This window comes from Rattus norvegicus, chromosome 17 (genome assembly GCF_036323735.1).
Source record: "Rattus norvegicus strain BN/NHsdMcwi chromosome 17, GRCr8, whole genome shotgun sequence".
NCBI lineage: Eukaryota > Metazoa > Chordata > Mammalia > Rodentia > Muridae > Rattus > Rattus norvegicus.
Genome location: NC_086035.1, coordinates 65,366,226 through 65,389,000, shown reverse-complemented (window position 1 = coordinate 65,389,000; position 22,775 = coordinate 65,366,226). Strand labels below are relative to the sequence as shown.

Below are 22,775 nucleotides of genomic sequence, written 5' to 3'. Positions count from 1 at the left end.
CTGGATCCCAATTTGGGCCAATCACTGGACCTCCTTTCCCTCAGGCTCTTCTCCATTTTTGTCCATGCAGCTCCTTCAGACAGGAACAACTCTGGGTCAGAGCTTTTGACTGTGGAATGGCAACCCCATCCCTGCACTTGATGTCCTGCCCCTCCACTGGAGCTAGACTCTATAGGTTCCCTCTTCCCATGATGGGCATTTCGTCTAAGCTCCCTCCCTTTGAAACCTGAAAGTCTCTCACTTCCCAGGTCTCTGGGACATTCTGGAGGGTTCCTACTTCCCACTCCCAAGGTTACCTGTTCCCATTCATTCTGCTGGCCTTTAGGGCTTCACTCCCACCGCCCCCAATACCTGATCATGTTCCCCTTTTTTCTCCCCCTCCCTTCTTCCACCCAGGTCCCTCCCCCTGCCTCCACCCCTCTCACCCCCCTGTGATTGCTTTCTTTTCCATCCCAAGTGGGATTAAAGCATCCTCATTTGGGCCCTTCAGCTTGTTAACCTCCTTGAGTTCTGCAGATTGTGTCCTGTGTATGCTGTGCTTTTTTGGGGGGGGGGGCTAATATCCACTTTTTAGTTCATTCATGTCCTGTAGGGCCTCAGTTACCTCACTCAGGATATTTTCTAGTTCCATCCATTTGTCTGCAAAACTCATGATGACCTCATTAATAGCTGAATAGTATTCCATTGTGTAAATGAACCACATTTTCTGTGTTCACTCTTTCGGTGTGGGGCTACCTGGGTTGTTTCCAGCTTCTGGCTATCACAGTGCCACTACGAACATAGTAGAGCATGTGCCCCTGTGCCATGGTGGGGCTTATTTTGAGTATATGCCCAAGAGTGGTATAGCTGGGTCTTCAGCTTTAAGTCCAGGAAGGTGTGTGTTTTCATTTATGCTGACAGACATGTCATTAGTAAATGCTCAGAGGAATGCTTAATCTTGAAGGCACCAAATTTCAAATTTTGGTCTGTATTTCTTAGACTCTTACCATCCCATACACTTAACACCTACTGAGCATCTGTGCTGCACTCCACTCTCACTGGTTTCCTTTACACACCAGTTTGATACAAAAGAATATGTGTGGGGAAAGGACCAGTTTAGAGACTTGCAAGTTAAGCATCTCTCATATCTACAACATTGGTCACAGCATCAGTAGCTGTCTGAAGGCTGATTCGGCTGTTACCTGGGTGGCTTTCCACTGCGCCTCCATTCCTTGTATCAGTCATCAAAGACTACACCTCTGCATCATAGGATTCACTGTGATTAAACAGTCCTGGTGAATGTTTTGCTAAATATGAGTTCCTGCTTTGTGCATCTTAGTGCGTTATAAAGTACTCCACTGTACATCCCAGCAGTATCTCCCTTCCCATTCATATGTATGTCTGTGACAGTTAGGACAGGAATCAGGGTGTGTTTCCAGACACTGCTCCCGACCAGCCCAGAGACTCTAGGCATTGTGGTCCACACAGGTGTTTTCCACATGTCAGTTCTCCTAGCAGCTCATTAAGGATCTCACTTTCACGCATGTCTTTCATATAGGAGTTTCAGCCCGAGTCCTGAAGCTCACAGTGATCTCTTTACACCTCTGATTAATGCAAATGAACTCTATATACATTGTATGTCAGGAATATTTTTAAAGTTAATTGAATGTAATTTCTGAAAAGAGTTTACCTCTTTCTTTCCGCTTGTTTTTAGATGGGTTTCTACTGTGCAGTACAAGATGCCTATAAATAGCCTAGGCTTGCCCCTATCCTCCTGCCTCCACTTCCCAAGTGTTGGCACTGCAGGCAAACACCTGCATGCATTACTATAATGCAGTTCATTCATTCTTTTCTTCACAATGTAAATAATGAATGGCATGCGTTTTTTTTATTTCTCAGTGCCTGTCCTGCACTAGTCTTTCCTGGTAAGCCTCTTTCAAGGTATTTTTGGCCTAAAGATATTTTCTTTCAGTTTTTGCATATTTTAAAAATCTGCATAAAAAAATCATTTGAACGCCTGGCTGCAGAGCTAGTGACAGTTGCTGACCTTTGAGGAGGGAGAGTCAGCTTTCTTTTGCTATGGGAGGTGAGGATAATGGAAGCATACTAAATCTGATCGTTAAAACTGTGGTTCTATGAATATCCCAAAATCTGTTGACCTGAGAATTTCATGTAAATGGATTGTATGATGCATGATCTGGTGTGATGAAGATCCCCCCCTAACCACCTGTTCTCGTGATATTCAGGGAACAATCGCAAATTCCTTGACGTGTGTTCAACTCCACAAGCGTGCAGAAAAGATAGCAGTGATGCTGATGGAGAGGGGCCACCTGCAGGACGGAGACCACGTGGCATTAGTCTACCCTCCAGGTAAGTGGTAAATCAGTCCTGACCCCTAAGAGTGGTAGCAAGGACAGCAACGGGAGGAAGCACTCTGTTGCCCGCAACAGTACTTGCGGGATTCCTGGGTCACTGCCAGTGTGTCCTTTGTTTTGTTCAGATGTCACCAGGCTCATTTGCTTCTAGTTATTCTCACATGCAGGGCCTTGGCCTCATGTGAGAATACACTGTTTTAGAGGCTTAAAGCAAAATGGACCTAAACCTTTATGTCTACATTTGATTGATTTCTAAGGTAGTTCATATTATTGGCAGTAATTGAGTTTTTAGCTCCTAGACATAATCATACCATTAAATAGTTATCTAGAGAAATGATATATAAATAAAACAGCTAAGCTGTCTTAGCATCTTGTGTCTAAAAGAACAAGCCACAAGAAAATAATCACTGAGACTTACCAAAAGGGAGGAAGGAGTTAAAGTCTCGGTTTCCCTAACTGACTATTCCCAGACTAGAACTTACACTGAGAGAGAGAATGGTGGTGGTCATTAAGCGAAGTAACTGGCTTCAAATAAGTATTTCTGCTTTCCTCTTGTATAGGAATAGACCTTATTGCTGCATTTTATGGTTGCCTGTATGCGGGCTGTGTGCCAATCACCGTGCGACCTCCACATCCACAGAACATTGCAACAACATTGCCTACAGTCAAGATGATCGTAGAGGTAACCGAGGCCTGGGTAGGATGCTGTGGGCCTTTGACCTGCCTATGTTCAGTGGCAAGTTGTGAGTTACAGACTTAAAATCTCCTAGGACAACTGCTAGCTGTACTGTACATGTGGGTTTGCAAAGAAAGTAATGGGATTGGGAATAGTCTGTCTCCAGGGAGTTGATCATCCAGCATTGGGAGTAAGATTGAAGCTAAGCAACATGGAAGCTGGGGCAGCTGGGAGAAGCTGGGGCAACTGGGAGAAGCTGGGAGAAGCTGGGGCAGCTGGGAGAAGCTGGGGCAGCTCTACCACTGCATTGATTCCTAAGGGGCCTGGTGTTGGCTTCGTAAAGAAGCCATTCCAAACACAAGCAATCTGAATGAAAACCTATAGATGTGTTTTCTTCACGTTCCCTTCTTCTGGATCTAGAAGGTTGTTTTCTTTGTTTTTAGAGTTTATGTATATACTTTGTTTTTGTGTATAAGGAAGACTAGCATATGTGTTTCCCTTAAGGGAATCAGAGATATAAGAAGCGGAGAACAGTCCTTACCCCTCCCCCGTGAATGCTCTTGGTAGCTGTGTGGGAACCCTACCAAGGAAGGCGCACTCCTGTTCAAAAATACATACAATATACTGCATGTGTAAGCTTTTGTGGAAAGACCATACACTGACAGAGAAGCCTCTGTTATTTTGCCAGCACGTGAGAGTAATGCTAGGGTATTACTTAGCCTCAGGAGTTGAGGACCCAGCCTCAGAGCTTTGTCTATGTGTTTACATGGCTAGCACTGCTGGCTTTGCCATATTCTAGCTAGCTCTTAAAAACCACTTTGGAAGTTCTAGCAAGAGAGAGACTAGACTAGGGAATGGTTCCACTACTGGAAAAAGTCATTCTCTGCAAGAGTGAAGACTCACAGGGCAAAGAGGGAAAAAGAGGATACCCACCTAGCCAGCCAGAGTAGCTGGTCAGCTCTGGCAGGCTGTAGGTGACATTTACAGCCAGATCAGCCTACTTCCTCATGCTTTAGAATTAGAGTTGTGTACTCTTAACCTTTGAGAAACACTCGGCGCAGAGTGATTAACACTTCCCTGGTGTGTTCCTTTCTGGTGTGTATTCATTCCTTCCATTCTTGTCTTTGGTCCTCAGGTGAGTCGGTCTGCTTGTCTCATGACAACACAATTGATTTGTAAACTGCTTCGGTCCAGAGAGGCAGCAGCAGCTGTAGATGTCAGGACATGGCCCCTCATACTGGACACAGGTCAGCACTTGGACTCTCTTCCCACATGCGTTTTCTTGTTATGGTCTTTAGTGTAGTCAAGTATACTAATTGCTTTGTTTTCCTCTGCAGATGATTTGCCAAAGAAGCGGCCTGCCCAGATCTACAAACCTTCCAACCCAGACACACTGGCTTACCTTGACTTTAGTGTGTCCACAACTGGGATGCTAGCTGGTGTAAAGGTGAGAACAGGGGTCCATCTTATGGGCAGGCCAGTGGTGGACAACAGGCATGTACTGATTGTTCTTATGTTGTCATGTGTGGTTGTATTCCCAGAATGTATGGAGAGAAGTATAATATGATTCTTCTATAAGCTGTAACATATATGACTTTTCAATACCTGATAGCTAAGTTCCAAATACTATGGGAAATTCGGGGACATAGTTTACTCACATACCCCTCTCCTAGCATGGTCATTGTCCTGAATTCAATATTCAGTACCGAAAAAAACCCAAAAAGAACAATAACAACAAAACCTAACCATTTCTCCACACTGCCACCGTAAAGTACTGTCTAGTACTGTGTACTGGATGCTGCACAGCCTTCTCGCTTGCTGGCTCTCAGATCTACTGCTGCTGCTCTGCATCTCCGCACTGCGTTCTCCTCCTTGTTAAACGTGAGTGCAATCAGAACCCGAAAGATGGCTTCTTGGCTAAGCTACCGTGAGCCTTTTGCCTATCAAAACACAGAACTACCGATGTCACTTAATATCACTTAGAATTGGTATCATCACAGTTCAGAGGTCAGGGTCCTGTGCGGCAGGGTTTAAAACCTCAGGAAGCCCTTTCCTCTCCATCTCCGCTTCTGAGTCACACTGGGACAGTTTGAGCTAGTTACCTATCACAAGCTAGAGTTCTCAGACTTTACCTCTCCTCTCCTATAGAGTTAGGGAAAGCACACACAATTAGCTAGAGTATTAAATAATTACTTTAAAAATTTCTTAAAGTAGTCTCAGAGCAAGATGAGTTAAGTGCTATCATCTCTGTAAGTGACCTTTGACCTTCTTGCTATGAGGGCCAAAATAGAAACCTACAGTTTTGATTATTCTTGTGGAGTATGGAAGTGGGAACTACGATATTAAATCTTGATTTAATAAAAATGCACCCACACGTGGAATGATCTGAATAATACTTCTTGGTGACTCAATTTACTTATGTACCACAGAAAAATTCAGAGATGATTAACTACACTTTCTTTCAAACTCCTAAAATGTTTTTCCAATTTTTAATTATCTGTTTGATGAGTATGAGAAGTATATTTTGATATGAGTTAATGAAACCCCATATGTTTTAAGAGCTGGAAGGCACAGGAGAATAGGAAGTTGCCTGGCATATGGTCTGCCTCTTTGGTCCTGTAGGGTTGCAGGGAGGCCATTCTTCTCTGGAAGAAATTCTTACTGGATTTTAGTTTTTAGACAGAAGTATTCAGTTGCAAAAGCTAGAAGAGTCTATGGGTGTCTTCTCTGTAGTTGGTGCTGTGGGACATCAAGGTTCATATAAAGCATATAAGGGTATGTTGTACTGTAGCTATGTCTTACATTTCACCCACTTAACTGTGTTGCTTTGACCTTCGAATAGTTCCTGTACCTGGGGAATGGTTCTATGCCCAGAGAAAGGGCACTTACTTAACATCAGTCAAAGCAAAACAGCACCAAAAGGCAAGGCTGAATAGGCCACACCAGGTAGCATAGCACAGCACAACCAAGATACGTGGTGCATTGGCTTGAGGCTCTCATGTCTGATGCACAATATTTGGAGATCTACTTTTAGGGCCTCTCAGAGTCCTTCATTGCTTGGCCTCTGGAAAAAAATATTTTTTATCCAAGTCTGAGGTTATCTAATAAAAATCAGGAATTCATACTTTATTCATACTCCCAGTTCAGGTTTGGGGGTTGGTGATATGGGCAGGGCCCAGCCTTGGAGTGTGCTTAGAGATGGAGGGCTTTTGGTTTGGGTTTTGGGGGGGGGTTGTTTGTTTTTTTGGGTTTTTTTTTTTAAAGAGCTGTTTCTTTCTTTACCTGTTTGTCCTCTTGTCACTGTGTTAAAACTACTCTCAAAGCCTAGCAGACTCCATAGCTGGTAGCCAAGGAGATATGAGCACCATCTCTCTGCTTTTTTTATATTAATCATGTTTGACCTCATAGTTTCCTGCCATCTCTCAAATTTACGCATGGTGAACTCTTGAGAGCAGGCCTATACCTGTTATTTTTTTTTTTTTTTGAAATTTTTTTTTTATTAACTTGAGTATTTCTTATATACATTTCGAGTGTTATTCCCTTTCCCGGTATCCAGGCAAACATCCCCCTCCCCCCTTCCCTTCCTTATGGGTGTTCCCCTCCCATCCCTCCCCCCATTGCCGCCCTCCCCCCACCAGTCTAGTTCACTGGGGGTTCAGTCTTAGCAGGACCCAGGCCTTCTCCTTCCACTGGTGCTCTTACTAGGATATTCATTGTTACCTATGGGGTCAGAGTCCAGGGTCAGTCCATGTATAGTCTTTAGGTAGTGGCTTAGTCCCTGGAAGCTCTGGTTGCTTAGCATTGTTGTACATATGGGGTCTCGAGCCCCTTCAAGATCTTTCCGGTTCTTTCTCTGATTCCTTCAACGGGGGCCCTATTCTCAGTTCAGTGGTTTGCTGCTGGCATTCGCCTCTGTATTTGCTGTATTCTGGCTGTGTCTCTCAGGAGCGATCTACATCCGGCTCCTGTCGGTCTGCACTTCTTTGCTTCATCCATCTTGTCTAATTGGGTGGCTGTATATGTATGGGCCACATGTGGGGCAGACTCTGAATGGGTGTTCCTTCATTCTCTGTTTTAATCTTTGCCTCTCTATTCCCTGCCAAGGGTATTCTTGTTCCCCTTTTAAAGAAGGAGTGAAGCATTCACATTTTGATCATCCGTCTTGAGTTTCATTTGTTCTAGGTATCTAGGGTAATTCAAGCATTTGGGCTAATCGCCACTTATCAATGAGTGCATACCATGTATGTCTTTCTGTGATTGGGTTAGCTCACTCAGGATGATATTTTCCAGTTCCAACCATTTGCCTACGAATTTCATAAAGTCGTTGTTTTTGATAGCTGAGTAATATTCCATTGTGTAGATGTACCACATTTTCTGTATCCATTCCTCTGTTGAAGGGCATCTGGGTTCTTTCCAGCTTCTGGCTATTATAAATAAGGCTGCAATGAACATAGTGGAGCACGTGTCTTTTTTATATGTTGGGGCATCTTTTGGGTATATGCCCAAGAGAGGTATAGATGGATCCTCAGGCAGTTCAATGTCCAATTTTCTGAGGAACCTCCAGACTGATTTCCAGAATGGTTGTACCAGTTTGCAATCCCACCAACAATGGAGGAGTGTTCCTCTTTCTCCACATCCTCGCCAGCATCTGTTGTCCCCTGAGTTTTTGATCATAGCCATTCTCACTGGTGTGAGGTGAAATCTCAGGGTTGTTTTGGTTTGCATTTCCCTTATGACTAAAGATGTTGAACATTTCTTTGGGTGTTTCTCAGCCATTTGGCATTCCTCAGCTGTGAATTCTTTGTTTAGCTCTGAACCCGTTATTTTTAATATAGAGAGATTCTCTCTGTACCTGAGGCTGGCATAGAATTCACTGTGTGACTCAGGCTGCCCTCAAACTTGCAGTCATCCACTGCCTTTGGGTTCTCAAGAACTGAATAGCAGTGTACTATACCTGGATCATCCTCTTCCTCCTCCAACTCCTCCTCTTCTTCCTCCTCCTCCTCTTCCTCCAAGTCCTCCTCCTTTTCCTCCTCCTCCTCTTCCTCTCCCTTCTCTTCCTCCTCTTCTTCCTCCTCCTCCTTCTCCTCCCTTTCTTCCTTCTTTCTTCCTCTTCCTTTTTCCACCCACCTCCTCTCCTCCCCTCCCCTATCCCTCCTACCCTTCTCCTCTCCCTCCTCTCCTTCCCTTCCTCTCCTCTCTCTCCTTTCCTCCCCTTCTTCTCCTCTTCCTTCCTTTCATCTTCCTTCCATTTTCTCCTCCATCCTCCTCTTCTTCCCCTCCTCTCTGCCCCTCTCCTCTCCTTCCTCACCTCATCATCTTCCCTCTCCTCTTCTTTCTCCCTTCTCTCTCCTTCCCCTCCTCTCCTCCCCTCCTCCCTTTCCTCTTCCTTCTTCCTTTTCTCTTCCTTCTTCCTTCTTTTTCCTCCTTCCTCTCTCTCCTCCCTTCTTCAACCTTCTCTTCCTCTGTTCCTCCTCTTTTCCCCCTCCTCTCTTCTTCCTTCCTTCTCTTCTTTCCTTCTTTTCCTTCCTTCTTTTCCTTTTTCTTCTCCTTTTTCTTTCTTCTCTTCCTTTTTTTTTCAATCCCTAGCACTGAATACAGTGCCTGATAGAGTGACAGGACAAGCCCCTAACATATCAGCATTTACATGAACAGTTAACAGCATGATTGTGCATGATGTCCTTCCCAGTGTGCCAGGGCAGTAAAGGATATTTTGATCGCTTACCTGGAATGCATGGTAGGAGAATTAACTGTGATCCAAAGAGTAGTGGGACCTTAGAGGAACATGTTATAGTTCTGCTTCCCCAATAAGCAGGTACTGTAGATTGAAAGTAAGTGTGTGTGTGTGTGTGTGTGTGTGTGTGTGTGTGTGTGTGTGTGTGTATACAGTGCATGCACATCTGTATGTGTTTTGAATTCTAGAGTAACTCTTTCCAATACTGGGGTGAATTCAGTGGAGACTATCCATTACACAGCCTATTCCTGGGCAGAACTTATAGCAGTGACCTGACACTTGACAATGAAAGGACTCCCCACCCTTCTTTCTTTTATCTCTCCCACTGAAGTGTTTAATTCATGGGTTGGATTTCCTTGCTTGTGTTCTTTACTGGTTCTCTTTATAGATTAGCACTGTGGTGGCATGCTTAACTTGTGACACATTTAACTTGTGACATTTTAATCATATCTGATACAGTTTTCCTTGCTTCCCTGACCACTCAGAAATTGATATAGTTACCAAGTTCTCACAAAACAATGATCTTGTTAGATGTAATCTGTAGTGTTTCAGAATCTGTCAACTTTCTTACTGTACAGGATCGGAACTTCACTGTTTTCCATGCTAAATAGAGACAGGGTTTGACTGCCATTTCATTGTGGGATGGTCATATCTAGGAAGGACTGGAGGGTCAGCAAGAAGGTCAGGGCTTTGCTTCAGAACTCACTCACGTGGTTTTCAGCACACTCTTCCACTCCTGAGCCACTGTTACCCAAACACGAGCACAGGAGTCCATGCTTGTGAAGCATAAACCCTTGTGTATCTAAGACAGCTGCTCTACAGGTTCCTGAACCTCACAGAATGAGAATAAAGCCAAGACTCTACTGCAGAGCTGGACATGACCCTTCATTCCTTCCTTACCTACCTGTAGGCACTTATGTGAACACAAGAATCCCTATTTGTATAATCTGCTCTTCAGATCCAAAGCATTGTTATCCACTGTCCGAGTTATGAGGGAGTACCGTGAGGTTTAAAGTGTGGTTTATCTGTTCTGAATGGAAGACTTCATAGTGTAGTGAATCACATATGTAATTCACACAGCTCAGAAGGTTGGGACAGAAGGATTGCTATGAATTAGAAGCCAGCTTAGGCTTTGTAGTAAGTTCCAGGCCACTATGGGTTGCACATGTGAGACCATGCCTACTAACTACCCCTGACCCACCCAGCCCACACTCTGTTCCAGTGTGTGGAACAGAAAAGGGGAAGACTAGTGAGAATATCAGCATCCACCTTTCTAGAACAATGTGACCCAAACTCCCTACAGTTTCTCTAAAAGTATCTTTGAGGCATTTAATGAGAATTAGCATATATTCAACACTGACAAGTTGTCTTATAGATGTCTCTGGATGCTCACTGTCGAGTTACTTGTCTTTACTTCCTTTCTGCCTTTCAGATGTCTCATGCAGCCACCAGTGCCTTTTGCCGTTCTATTAAGCTGCAGTGTGAACTTTACCCTTCTAGAGAAGTGGCCATCTGTCTGGACCCTTACTGTGGACTTGGGTTTGTCCTCTGGTGTCTCTGCAGGTGAGGTTCTTCCTTAACATCCCTAGAATGATTGTTCTTGTTTTTTCAATAAAATGAACCATGTATCGTCCCTTCTGGAAGTTTAGCTGTGGAGCTAAGTGTAGAAACCCTGATCCTGTGCCTCTCTCTCCCTGAGGCACTAACTCAGGACCAGAGTGTAGTAACTGTGGCCCTTTCACTTTCTACAGCAGTTACATGAGATTGTGAGGAAGCATCCCACGGGTAGACTGCATCTGCTAATGGGCTACAGACTAATTTTTTCCTTTTTCTTTTTTTTTTCTTTTTAATATCAGAAGAGTGTCAGTTTTGAGTCTGAAGCCCTTACCCCTGGCAGTCATGCCTTCTGGGGATTATGAAAATTGTCAACTCCTCTTGCCTTTTCCCTGACTTTACTCAGTGGTGGACTTGGGCTTGGAGAGAGGAGGTACAGAGAGATAGCTGAGATTGTCCTCTGGCCTCCAAACACGTGCCAGTACAAAAAGGTACAGGGTTCTGCTTCATAATCTCTGATTTGAAACAGTAAGGGCAGTTATATAAATGTAAACAAATGAAAGACTGTAAACTTTATTTTTCAAAAACCTATACAAACAGATCACAAAGACCTTGCTTAAAATAATTCATGTGGAGTCTCAGTTGTGGACTTACAGATTTTATTGAGAGTCATTGATAAAAATGGAATTGTTTTTAAATATTTTCTAAGGTTATGCATATTGTTTCAAAGAATGTGAAAGACAGATGCTAGAAATGAAGCTCACTAGGAGAAGACTTGGCCAGCATATTGCAAAGTGCTCAGTTAAACACCTACTCAGAAAAGTAGATCACATGCTTATATTTGTGGATTGGAATGTTCAATATAATATCACTTGAAAAAAACTAAGTCTCTTGATTGAGTTTAATTAATTGCAAAGCCTTAGCAGCTTTTGTTTTGTAGAAATGGATTTTCTAGCAACCAAGACCAAACAGAACAAAATGAGACAAAACATCCACAAAAGTACCGTGAGTTCGCTTTGTGTTAGTTAACTACTCCTGGGCAGAAGGCCTACCCTGAAATGTGATCAGTACACTCAGTGAGACTCCACTGATTAAAAACAATGCCAGCAGCTATCAATTGTAGATAGCTTCTTGGTTGGGAGAGGTTTGTTCATTTTCAAGACAGTTCTCAAAGTTTAGAAGATCTTTGCCTCCTCAGTGCTGAGATTCCAGGCTGTGCCACCACACCTGGCCTCAGCTTTCTCGAGAAGAAAGCTTGCCTTTGGAATACCTCACAGAGTACCCACATGCTTTTTCACAGTAGACCTGCTGACTAAGGAGGCTTCGTCTAGGATTACCCTGAGATAGTCCATGGCTGTGTTGTTGAGAGCCAAACTTGGTGCAGTTGTCATTTGTTTAGTATGTGGGTTCTCAGGTTAATAATATAAAGTCACTTAATTGCTAATATGCACATTAATAACAAAAAAATGTCTTTTTCATCATTTGAAACTTAGCTCTAATCTAGAATAGACCAAGTTCCAGAAAATCTTAAACAATAGTTTGTCTCATATAGGTAACCTGTTCCTCAAGTAGTTTTAACCATGTGAGTAAGTACAGTCGATGTCCCAAAATCAGTATGTGTAAAAATTGATGAATCAGATTTTGATAGATGGTTTGATAAGGGAAAATTGAAAATTCATGAGTCAGGACAGAGGAATCACTATAGGGCAATGGTTGTCAATATTCCACAACAACACTGTCATGACAATTGTACAACTCAGCAGTTAATATTTTATTCTGTGATACAAGCCTTCTGTACTATGTATATGTTTTTGTGTAATATTACCTGAATTCTGTCAGTCCCTCAGTGTGTGTATCGTGTGTGTGTGTGTCTATCTGTCTGTCTGTCTGTGTGTATAATATTATATATACATATACAATATGTTAGCTATTTGGATGGTTTTTTCCTTTTTGTTTCCATTGAACGCTAAATAGATCAGTGACTCTATGTGTAATCTTCATTAATGTGCTTCAAACAGTTCATTAATCCTGGTGTAAATTGTTGAGAAATCAAGTTGTAAATTATTTGTATTTAATGGTCTTTAATTTGGATCTCCTTATATTAGCAATTCAAAAATTAAAATTGGGGAATATGGATATGGTAGATTGTCAGAATTAAAAGGAAAAGCATTATAAGGTTACATACTGAAAAGTCCTTAGTGTAAATGAGTACCTGTTTAAATCTCAGTTTCAATAAAAAGCCTCTAAGAACATCTAATTAATGTAGCATTGTGAACCTTGAATCATGAATATGCTGAATAGCATTTGATATTAACAGAAACACTGTGTTCCTTTGCTTCTCAGGATAGAAAGACACATAGCATTTTCTGATATGTAATTATGATTTATGGGATATATAATGTGTAGGCTTGTTAAAGCTTAGGCTCTTGCTGGTGTACAATCCTGGGTTTGTCCTTGTGGTTTTTTAAATATCTATACAACTGAGATAAATTTTCCACTTATTCTGATTGCTGCTCAGTGCTACTTTGAGGCTTCTAATTGGAGACAATGCACTAGCTAATAAGTAAGGCTCAAATTAAGTCATACCTAGTTAGAATCTGCAAGTTCATACTGAAGTACCAGCAAGCCCACCTGGAAAATGAGGCCTTCTGATAACAAATGAAATCTACAGTTTCAGTAAAGTCAGTGCAGGTGGGAATGCCACACTCTGTCTTCAGAGCATCATGAGAAAAGCTACATACATTTCTAGGAAAAACGCTGGAATGTGGTCATCATTCAGCCTCTCAAGCATGGAGGGAGAGCAGTTCAATGTCTACTTTAGCTGTGGTGTGCTCCAGAAATAATACCCAGTCTCCAAAACGTGTTCATAGGGTTGGAACAATGGCTTAGTAGTTAAGAGCATGTACTGCCCTTGTAGAGGACCCAGTTTTGTTTTTCAGCATCTATACCAGAAGCTCACAACTGCCTGTAACTCCAATTCCACAAGGATGCAATGCCTCTGGCCACCTTGGACTTTGCAACACTCATGTGCACCTGTGCACACATACATTTAATTAAACGTAACTAGATTTTTAATGTACATGAATCTGATGAGGAGAGGATGAGACATAGGTTAAGCCCATAAATTAATTTCTAGAGCTAAGAAGACAAGTGCTTTGCTGTCAGATCTGAAGTGTGTTTCTTAACGGGTAATTGGGGACTACTATGGACATGCTTTGAAAGAAAGCGATTTGTTGGAAGGCCCATCTTAAGTTAGCTTTGGAAGCTCGTGGGGAACAGTATAAAAGCTTAGGTTCTGAATAAAAGTACATCTGAGTATAAGTTTATTTTCAAGGACTGAACTAAGCTCACATTCCATTAAATAAGAAAGAACTTGTAACAGGTAGTTGTTTGAATAGTATATAAATCTCTTATGCTTTTATAGATTTGCTTGTGTAATACTGTACAGATGCTTGTGATGACTCACACCTGTAACCTAGTACTATTTAGGCTCTAACAGGATGGCTGCCACAAGTTCAAGACCAGCCTAAACTATAAAGTAAAAGTTTGTCTCAATAAAACAAAGATCCTTCATAAACATTTCCCCAATGGCAAATTAGTAAAAGTATGTCCTACTGTGAGATATTAAAATTATTTACATGGGCTTTTGCTGAATATGGCATATTGACTATAAACATTTACACAAACATTTGAGCAAATCAAATCACACAGAAGATTAAAACATAATAATAATTTAAAGTATAATTTTTCTTTCTTTGAATGTACCCAATCTTCTCATTCTCAAATTACTAACTGCATTGATTCCTCTACTCAAAGGATAAAGTCTGAGAAAGAAATTAGAGGAATGACACCCTTCACAGTAGTCCCAAATAATATGAAATATCTTGGTGTGATTTTAACCAAGCAAGTGAAAGATCTGTATGACAAGAACTTCAAGTCTCTGAAGAACAAAATTGAAGAAGATCTCAGAACAAGATCTCCCATGCAAATGGATTGGCAGGATTAATATAGTAAAAATGGCCATTTTGCCAAAAGTGATCTACAGATTCAATGCAATCCCTATCAAAATTCCTACTCAATTCTTCATAGAGTTAGAAAGAGCAATTTGCAAATTCATTTGGAATAACAAAAAACCTCCAGGATAGTGAAAACTATACTCAACAATAAACGAACTTCTGGGGGAATCACCATCCCTGACCTCAAGCAGTATTAGAGAGTAATAGTCATAAAAACGGTATGGTATTGATACAGAGACATGCAGATAAATCAGTGGAACAGAATTGAAGACCCAGAAATGAACCCACACACCTATCCTATGGTCACTTGATCTTTGACAAAGGAGCTAAAACCTTCCAAGGAAGAAAGATAGCATTTTCAACAAATGGTGCTGGTTCAATTAGAGGTCAGAATGTAGAAGAATGCAAATCGATCCACTCTTATCACCCTGTACAAAGCTTAAGTCCAAGTGGATTAAGGATCTCCACATCAAACCAGATACACTCAAACTAATAGAAAAAAAACGTGAGGAAGAGTCTCGAACACATGGGCACTGGAGAAAATTTCCTGAACAAAACACCAATGACTTATGCTCTAAGATCAAGAATCGACAAATGGGACCTACAAAGCTTCTGTAAGACAAAGGACATTGTCATTAGGACAAAATGGCAACCAACAGATTGGGAAAAGATCTTTACCAATCCTTCAACTGATAGAGGACTTATATCCAAAATATACAAAGAACTCAAGAAGTTAGACTTCAGAGAGCCAAATAACCCTATTAAAAAATGGGATACAGAGCTAAACAAAACCTTCTCAGCTGAGGAATATCAAATGGCTGAAAAGCATCTAAAGAAATGTTCAATATCCTTAGTCATCAGGGAAATGCAAATCAAAACAACCCTGAGATTCCACCTCACACCAGTGAGAATGGCTAAGATAAAAAACTCAGGTGACAGCAGATGCTGGCGAGGATGTGGAGAAAGAGAAACACTGCTCCATTGTTGCTGGGATCGCAAGCTGATACAACCACTCTGGAGGTTCCTCAGAAAATTGGGCATTCCACTACCTGAGGACCCAGCTATACCTCTCCTGGGCATATACCCAAAAGATGCTCCAACATACAACATAGACACATGCTCCACTATGTTCATAGCAGCCTTATTTATAATAGCCAGAAGCTAGAAAGAACCCAAATGCCCTTCAACAGAGGAATGGATTCAAAAAATGTGGTACATCTACACAATGGAGTATTACTCAGCTATCAACAACAATGACTTCATGAAATTCATAGGCAAATGGAATGAACTAGAGGATTTCATCCTGCGTGAGGTAACCCAATCACAGAAAAACTCACATGGTATGCACTCATTGATAAGTGGATATTAGCCCAAATGCTCGAATTACCCAAGATGCAATCCACAGACCACATGAAGCTCAAGAAGAAGGAAGACCAAAATGTGGATGCTCCCACTCCTTCTTAAAAAAGGAGAAAAAAAAATATCCATAGGAGGGGATTTGGAGGCAAAGCTTAGAGCAGAGACTGAAAGTACGGCCATTCAGAGCCTGACCCACATGTGGCCCATATATATACAGCCACCAAAACTAGATAGGATTGATGAAGCTAAAAAGTGTATGCTGAAAGGAACCGGATATAGATCTCTCCTGAGAGAAACATCCAGAGCATGTCCAATACAAAGGTCAATGCTAGCAACAAACCACTGAACTGAGAACAGGGACCCCCTTTGGGGGAATTAGAGGAAGGATTGAAAGAGCTGAAGGGTCTTGCAACCCCATAAGAACAGCAATGCCAACCAACCAGATCTTCCAGGGACTAAACCACTACCAAAGGACTATACATGGACTGACCCAGGGCTCCAACTGCATATGTAGCAGAGAATAGCCTTCTTGGGGGCACCAGTGGAAGGGGATGCCTTTGGTCCTGCCAAGGTTGGACCCCCAGTGCAGGGGAATATCAGGAGGGGCAGTAAGAGTGGTTGATGGGGGTGAAAACAACCATATGGGGGAGAGGAAGAAAGAGGGGGGTCTTATGGACAGGAAACAGGGAAAGGGAATAACATTTGAAATGTAAATAAAGAAATATATCTAATAAAATAAAATTTAAAGAAAAAAGAAAAGGCTACGGCAAAGGTTAGGGTTTGCTATATTTCCACTTCACAAAAATAACTGAAACTTTGAAATGTTTAAATAGAGAGATGAAAATATGCTGCCATTTTTCTTTTGCCATATTCCCTCTACGTGGTTCTCTACATGAAGGATCATGTTTCAAATAAGTTTGTGGGCTTGTCGATTTTTTTCTTTTTTTAAGTTTTATTTATTTTATGAATGAGTGCTTTATCTGCATGTACTCCTGCATGCCGGAAGAGGGCATCAGATCACATTACAGATGGTTGTGAGCCACCATGTGGTTGCTGGGAATTGAATTCAGGACCTTTGGAACAGCAGCCAGTGCTCTTAACCACTAAACCATCTCTCCAGTCCCTCATTTAGTTTTCTTAAATCTCTTGAGCCAGCTGGGCTCTCTTGATTTTTGTTTTCAACTTCTCAAACGAGATTGATCACATTACAAAGAAATGGCTTGTGCTAAGAAGATCACAGGCACACAGACAGAGATATGTCTCTTGATACAACATAACAATGTTGTAGGTTTCATCTATGAATCTTTGTATAAGTAGAATAACTCTTTAAATCTCAGAATATATCTAAGATCTTGTACTATAATAAGTAGGGTCAAGTACTGTTAGTTCACAATGATAAGCAAGCATTAAAAATGGCAGTCTGTGCCCTGTCTCAGTGGTATGTGTGGGGAGAAAAGGGGAAGGAGGAATTGTGGGAGGATTGTGATGGGTACTGGGAGGAGAGAGGAAAGACTGATACTGGGCTGTAAAGTGAATAAATACATTTTTCAAAATGACTGCTTGAACAAGTGCTTATGAATTAAAATTTGCAACCTCATTTTTCTAAGTATACTCTCAAGTATAAAGGTAAGAAATAAGAGTAACGCTGCTTGTCCTTCTGTGTGGTGTTCTGAATGTAATACACTACAGATTGACACATTCAGAAGGTCAAGTGAGTTCTTTTGGCTCTCCTAATTTTTTTTCTTTTATGATTTTCTTAATCTTTTTGTATCTGGATTTTCTACTTATCTTACACATGAGTGTTTCTTACTTGAAGTGTTCCTGTTTCTCAGGTTGAATATTACTGTCTCTTTCCCATCTGCCCTGGGTTCCAGCCCTCATGGCCTGTCTTGTCTCTGCAGTGTATACTCAGGGCACCAGTCCATTCTGATCCCACCTTCTGAGCTGGAGACCAATCCTGCCTTGTGGCTTCTTGCTGTGAGTCAGTACAAAGTCCGGGATACCTTCTGTTCCTATTCAGTGATGGAGCTTTGCACCAAAGGGCTGGGCTCACAAACTGAGTCCCTTAAGGTAAGCATCCCTTCCTAGGGCCTCCAAGGTCACCAGCACTCAGGCTATTCTGGTCTTGAGAAAGGACACTCACACACTTGGTGAGGCATCATAGTCCTTCCAAAGAGCTGACCTGTGATCTGCTTGCAGATTGATGTAGGGAAAAATAAGGTTTTAGGTTTTCCTCATGAATACTTTTCCACTGTCAGATACTAGTAAGAATTGTTAAGTACTTTGTCCTCAATTCCTCTAGTATTGTTTAAAAGATGCAAACTGTCTCTGTTCCTAGCCTGTCTGGTGTTCAAGTAGAAAATGTTTGTGTTATCTTTCCTTTGCTAGAAAGTCCTTATTTGAAGGTCTGCACTGTAACAAAATTCCTTTTGCACCTAAGTGAACAGTGTTTGGGTTTTTACTGCTTTCTTTTTGATATATATTTAGTGAGAACAGTGTTTCCTTCCACTTAAGCTGGGGGAGTTTGATAGACATGTCTCCGTGGTAAGTTAAAGAATCATTAATGGCAAGAGGGAAGATAATGCTATGACCCGCCTTGTTAGTGTTCTGTCCTGCCATTCTCTGCTTGTATGCACAGTGTGTGTCTGCCTCTAGCTGTGCAGGTTGTTTATGTTTCTGTGTGTGCACACAGAGTGAAATAAGGCCTAGCACATTTGTTTCCTTTGAACCTTTTCCTATTTTTCCCAGTGCAATAAAACAAAATAATGTTAAGCTATATAAATGCATTTTTGAAATTACATATTTATATAAGGAAGAGTCCATCTATATTGTTTTACAAAATTGTCAGGTGCTTTTTCATTCGCCTTTTGTGTTGGCGTGTACATAATAATCAGAGCTATCACAATTGGGTGATAACCTTTACATTTCAGTTGACACTTGCCACAGCTCTGTGAATCAGGACATGCTACTGTCCCTTGTAAAGATGAGAAACTTAAATTCAGAGGATTAAGCAACCTTTCTACTCTCATTCCTATACTTAAAGAATTATAGAGATAAATTTGTATTGCTAATTGGAGTTGCTATTATAGCACAGCCTCTTGATAGTCACAGATGAAGTTATTAGTATCCTCCAGAGTTTAATTGTTCCTGTGTAATGTTGTGTATGCAGTTATGGTTAAACATCAGATTTTAGTGTCAGAGTTATCCTGAAGTCTGAGAATGTAGCCCAGTGGTAAGGCACAGTCAGGGATTCTTATGTTATCTCTGCTGTTTGCACAGCTTGCGGGGTCTAGTTTGGGTAGTCCCCGTGTCAACAGCTCTGCTTTAATTCAAGCCAGCATTCCTCCTTGTACACTGTCACCTTCACTTGAGGCCCTTCTGTGCCTGATCTCATCCCTCTCAGCCCAGCCCGAGTGTGACAGCTTCAACCATTCAGTATTGTTGTTTATTTCACAGGATTCCTCCTCCTCTCTGTCTGTATTTGTTAGAGAGAACCTTAGAAATAATCATGGAGATGCACTTGATAATGAAAGTTGGCCAGTGGCTTTTTAAGTCTCTTCAGGTATAAATAGAGACTTGTCACTAGAAAGTTGTCTAAGCACTTTAGTTCTGCCTTTCTTCTTAAACATATTTCCCATATGTGCATTTTTAAAGGTGTGTGTGCACGTATGCATGCTTGAACAAACCATGTTTGCTGGTACCTATGGAGACCAGGAAAAGAGTCTTGGTCCCTTAGAGCTGGGATTAATGGCAGCTGTGAGCCATGAGCTGTGGGTGATGGAACTGAACCTGAGTCCTCGGGAAGAATAGCACACACTTAAGCACTGAGCCATCTTTGTAGCCCCATCATGTGTACATCTTGTCAGTTCATACCCTCCAAAAATGCACACTGGTGCTTTTCTTCCCCAGTGAGTGTGCTTGCCTGCCTTTTCCTTGCCATTCTTGCTACTGCTTCAAACATGCTTTCAATGGTATCTTTACCAGTTTGGGTGTCTATGGTTTTGTCCTGTGTTTGTTGAGCTGGTTGATTGACTTGGCTAGGCTTTTGGGTTTTTGTTGTTGTTGTTGTTGTTGTTGTTTATTCCTCTAAACTCCTCAAATGGTTTACAGAAAGACTTTGGGTACAGTGAAGAGTATTCTTGTGGGATTCTGAGTGAAAGATTGTATAGGTTACACGCAGTTACACATGTTGAAGGCTTAGCTAGTGTCCCTGTTCTTATTTCCAGGCACGAGGACTGGACTTGTCCCGAGTAAGAACCTGTGTGGTTGTGGCAGAAGAGCGTCCCCGAATCGCTCTTACACAGTCCTTCTCAAAGCTCTTTAAGGACTTGGGCCTCCACCCACGAGCTGTTAGCACTTCATTTGGCTGCAGAGTGAACCTGGCAATTTGCTTACAGGTAAGTTTCATTGAAACCATTGAATGCTGTGTCAGAAGACTGAGTCTCAATGCCAGGTGTACAGTGTAGACCTGTTCAGTGAATTTTCCTTGGCAGATGCTTACTTACATTAGACAAATCTCTGGTCGTCACACAGATGTGACTTTTCTGCTTTTATTTGGAGACTTCCTTTCTAGTCATTATTCACATCCCCTACTGTGTCCTGGAATGTTTTAACTTTGACACAGGAGTAGCTCTTGGCCAAAACTGGACTGTCAGACTCACTTCAAAATTAGATAAAAGGAACTACTTATTTCACTACTTTGCAGCCTTCCTAATGCTATGACCCTTTAATACGGTTTCTCATGCTGTGGTAACTGCCAACCATAAAATTATTTTGTGACTACTTCATAAGTGTAATTTTGCTACTGTTGTGAATCATAGTGTAAATATCTGATATGCAGGGTATCTAGTATGCAACCACTGCCCTTCAACACCCAAAGGGGTCACAACCCATAGGTTGAGAATCATTCGCCCATGGCTTGAGAATCATATCTGCAGACAGTAATTTCTGGAGGTAGATTTTTACTATGTTCATCGGTCTTCAAAGTTTCTGTTGCCATAGCAACATAGCAACAAGACTGCATTTCTGTGAAATAGCTGAGAGGAAGGCAGCTCTCTGAAGGAAGCTTTGAATGACAATAGCCAGGGGAATATTGGTGGTTTTCTTTTCTTCATTAGTTTCCTTCACTATTTCCTTCTTTTTTGATGCACTCAACCTGTGAAGCGTGGAGTGACAAGATTAAGATTGCCAAAAATAACACAAAAATAAGCACTTCAAGTCTGTGCCCAGCCTTTACCGGTCCTGGGTGAGTTACAAGGAGTTCCTTGAGCTAGCTCACAGCAAAAGCTGGACTTGCAGTTGCAGGAAGGCACATGGCTTCCAGGCCCCTACCTACAGTGTCCCTGCCATTGAGACTCATGAGGGCAACCACTGCAGTCGTCTGCAACTGGGTAAACCTCAGGAAGCGCGATTGGCTTCTCTGCTGTCCGTTTTAGGTGCTTGGACTTAGCCACTTTGTAAAGGGGTAAATGTGTGCATGTGCTCTCCCCCCGCCACACACACAGAGACAGAGAGACAGAGAGACAGAGAGACAGAGACAGAGAGACAGAGACAGAGACACTAGCTTTGAGAATATCAAAGCAAAAAGTAGCTACCAACATTTGTTAAACATTTTTATCTACGTGTTCCCTGTTTTTATCTTCTTTCCTTTCAAATTGACTGTATACTTTTTTTAAATGGAAAAAAGTAAATTTCAAAGCCTGAATTTAATCTTTTTCTAGTGTTGGAGAGTCTTTTTTCTTAGATAAACTGAATATATCCTGTCTTTTTTATTTTAATATTCGACTTTTCAAATTTTTTTCTTTTCTAAAATATGCTAAATGTGAAGGATGTGTTTGTGTGTGTGTGTGTGTGTGTGTGTGTGTGTGTGTGTGTGTGTGTGTGTGTATACAATGTGCGTTAGCCATAAAGACAAGGGAAATTACATCATTTGCAGGGAAATGCATAAAACTAGATTACCATGTTGAATTAAACAAGCAAGTTTCAAATTAAAGGTAATTATTAAGTATTTCCTTTCCTGTAGAATCTAGATTTGGTTTTTCCCTACAAAAAGGGGAGCATAAAACACAATGGGGTATAATTGGAGGGCAGAGTTAGGAAGAGGAGCAGGTCAAGAGGAAGTGAAAGGGGGTGTGTGTGATAAAAGTATATTGTGAAAAGCATTGTGAAAGGGTCACAGAACTCATTATTTTATTCAGATATGCAGTAATGAAGTTAGTCTCAAGGAGTACTTAGGTCATTTTTTTTAACCAGTTAGCTAATGTTTTCCAAGAAAAGAATAACATCTAATTTTATTTAGAAACAAAATCAGTTTTTTCCTTTTGCCATGTATTGGTTATCATAAATGGTTGCCCTGCTTTCTACCAGAAGCTTGAGGCACAAAGATCCACCTCTCCCAGGGATGCAGTGATTGTGCAATAAAATACTCCCACCTCCTGCTTGGGGTGACACATTATATGAACAGAGCATGTGGTTGGGGTCAGGCTCTTGATCACAGTGATGTTTACAAAATGAGGGAGGGGAAGCAGGAAAGGCATTCCTCATTAGCATTAATTACTGCAAAAGAAGGCAAAGTTCTGTAGTTAGTATAGAAAATTGAGAATTTGCATAGAATGGCATGCAGCGTACATATTTATTAACTTCTGAGTCTTTCAGATGTTTATACGCGTTCCCCTAAATGAACAGTATTTTAAGATGGCTTACAAGAAATGAAGGTAGCATGTAGATCTTTGCCCTGAAATGTCTGACAAATGGGCCCCCACAGCACTGCTTCAGTAAGCAATAAAGAATGCTGAAGAGGGGAGACTTCATCAGAGCTGCCTGCAAGTGGTGTAGGAGTTGCTGGGAATGTTACATTCATAAATCTTTGCCAAGGTGGCTTTCTGGTGATACTGCCCAAGGCATCCCTTCTCCTGTAAGGACTCCTCATCTGCATTCCTTTAAGAACTCCGGATAAACTCTTTAATTAAGAGAGCTAAAGTTGGAGTCAGTTCATTGAACATTGGCTGATGTCCTCTCCGGGATGAGTGGGCATTTCTTCATGTTTTCCCAGGAGAACTTAAGAACATAGAGTTAACATCTCA

The 22,775-nt window shown here is 41.5% G+C and overlaps 1 protein-coding gene across 11 annotated transcripts in view; it reads left to right on the top strand.

Moving 5' to 3' along the window:
- The window catches only part of Dip2c (disco-interacting protein 2 homolog C), a 385,401-nt gene that overhangs the window by 335,111 nt on the left and 27,515 nt on the right, over nucleotides 1-22,775 (top strand). For all 11 annotated transcript variants that reach the window (XM_017600567.3, XM_017600565.3, XM_017600566.3 and 8 more), the window contains 7 exons: nucleotides 2,226-2,349; nucleotides 2,915-3,036; nucleotides 4,166-4,277; nucleotides 4,368-4,477; nucleotides 10,197-10,327; nucleotides 17,595-17,763; nucleotides 19,920-20,090. In XM_017600567.3, coding sequence (XP_017456056.1) covers nucleotides 2,226-2,349; nucleotides 2,915-3,036; nucleotides 4,166-4,277; nucleotides 4,368-4,477; nucleotides 10,197-10,327; nucleotides 17,595-17,763; nucleotides 19,920-20,090 — 939 coding nt within the window. The remainder of the gene's footprint in view (nucleotides 1-2,225; nucleotides 2,350-2,914; nucleotides 3,037-4,165; nucleotides 4,278-4,367; nucleotides 4,478-10,196; nucleotides 10,328-17,594; nucleotides 17,764-19,919; nucleotides 20,091-22,775) is intronic.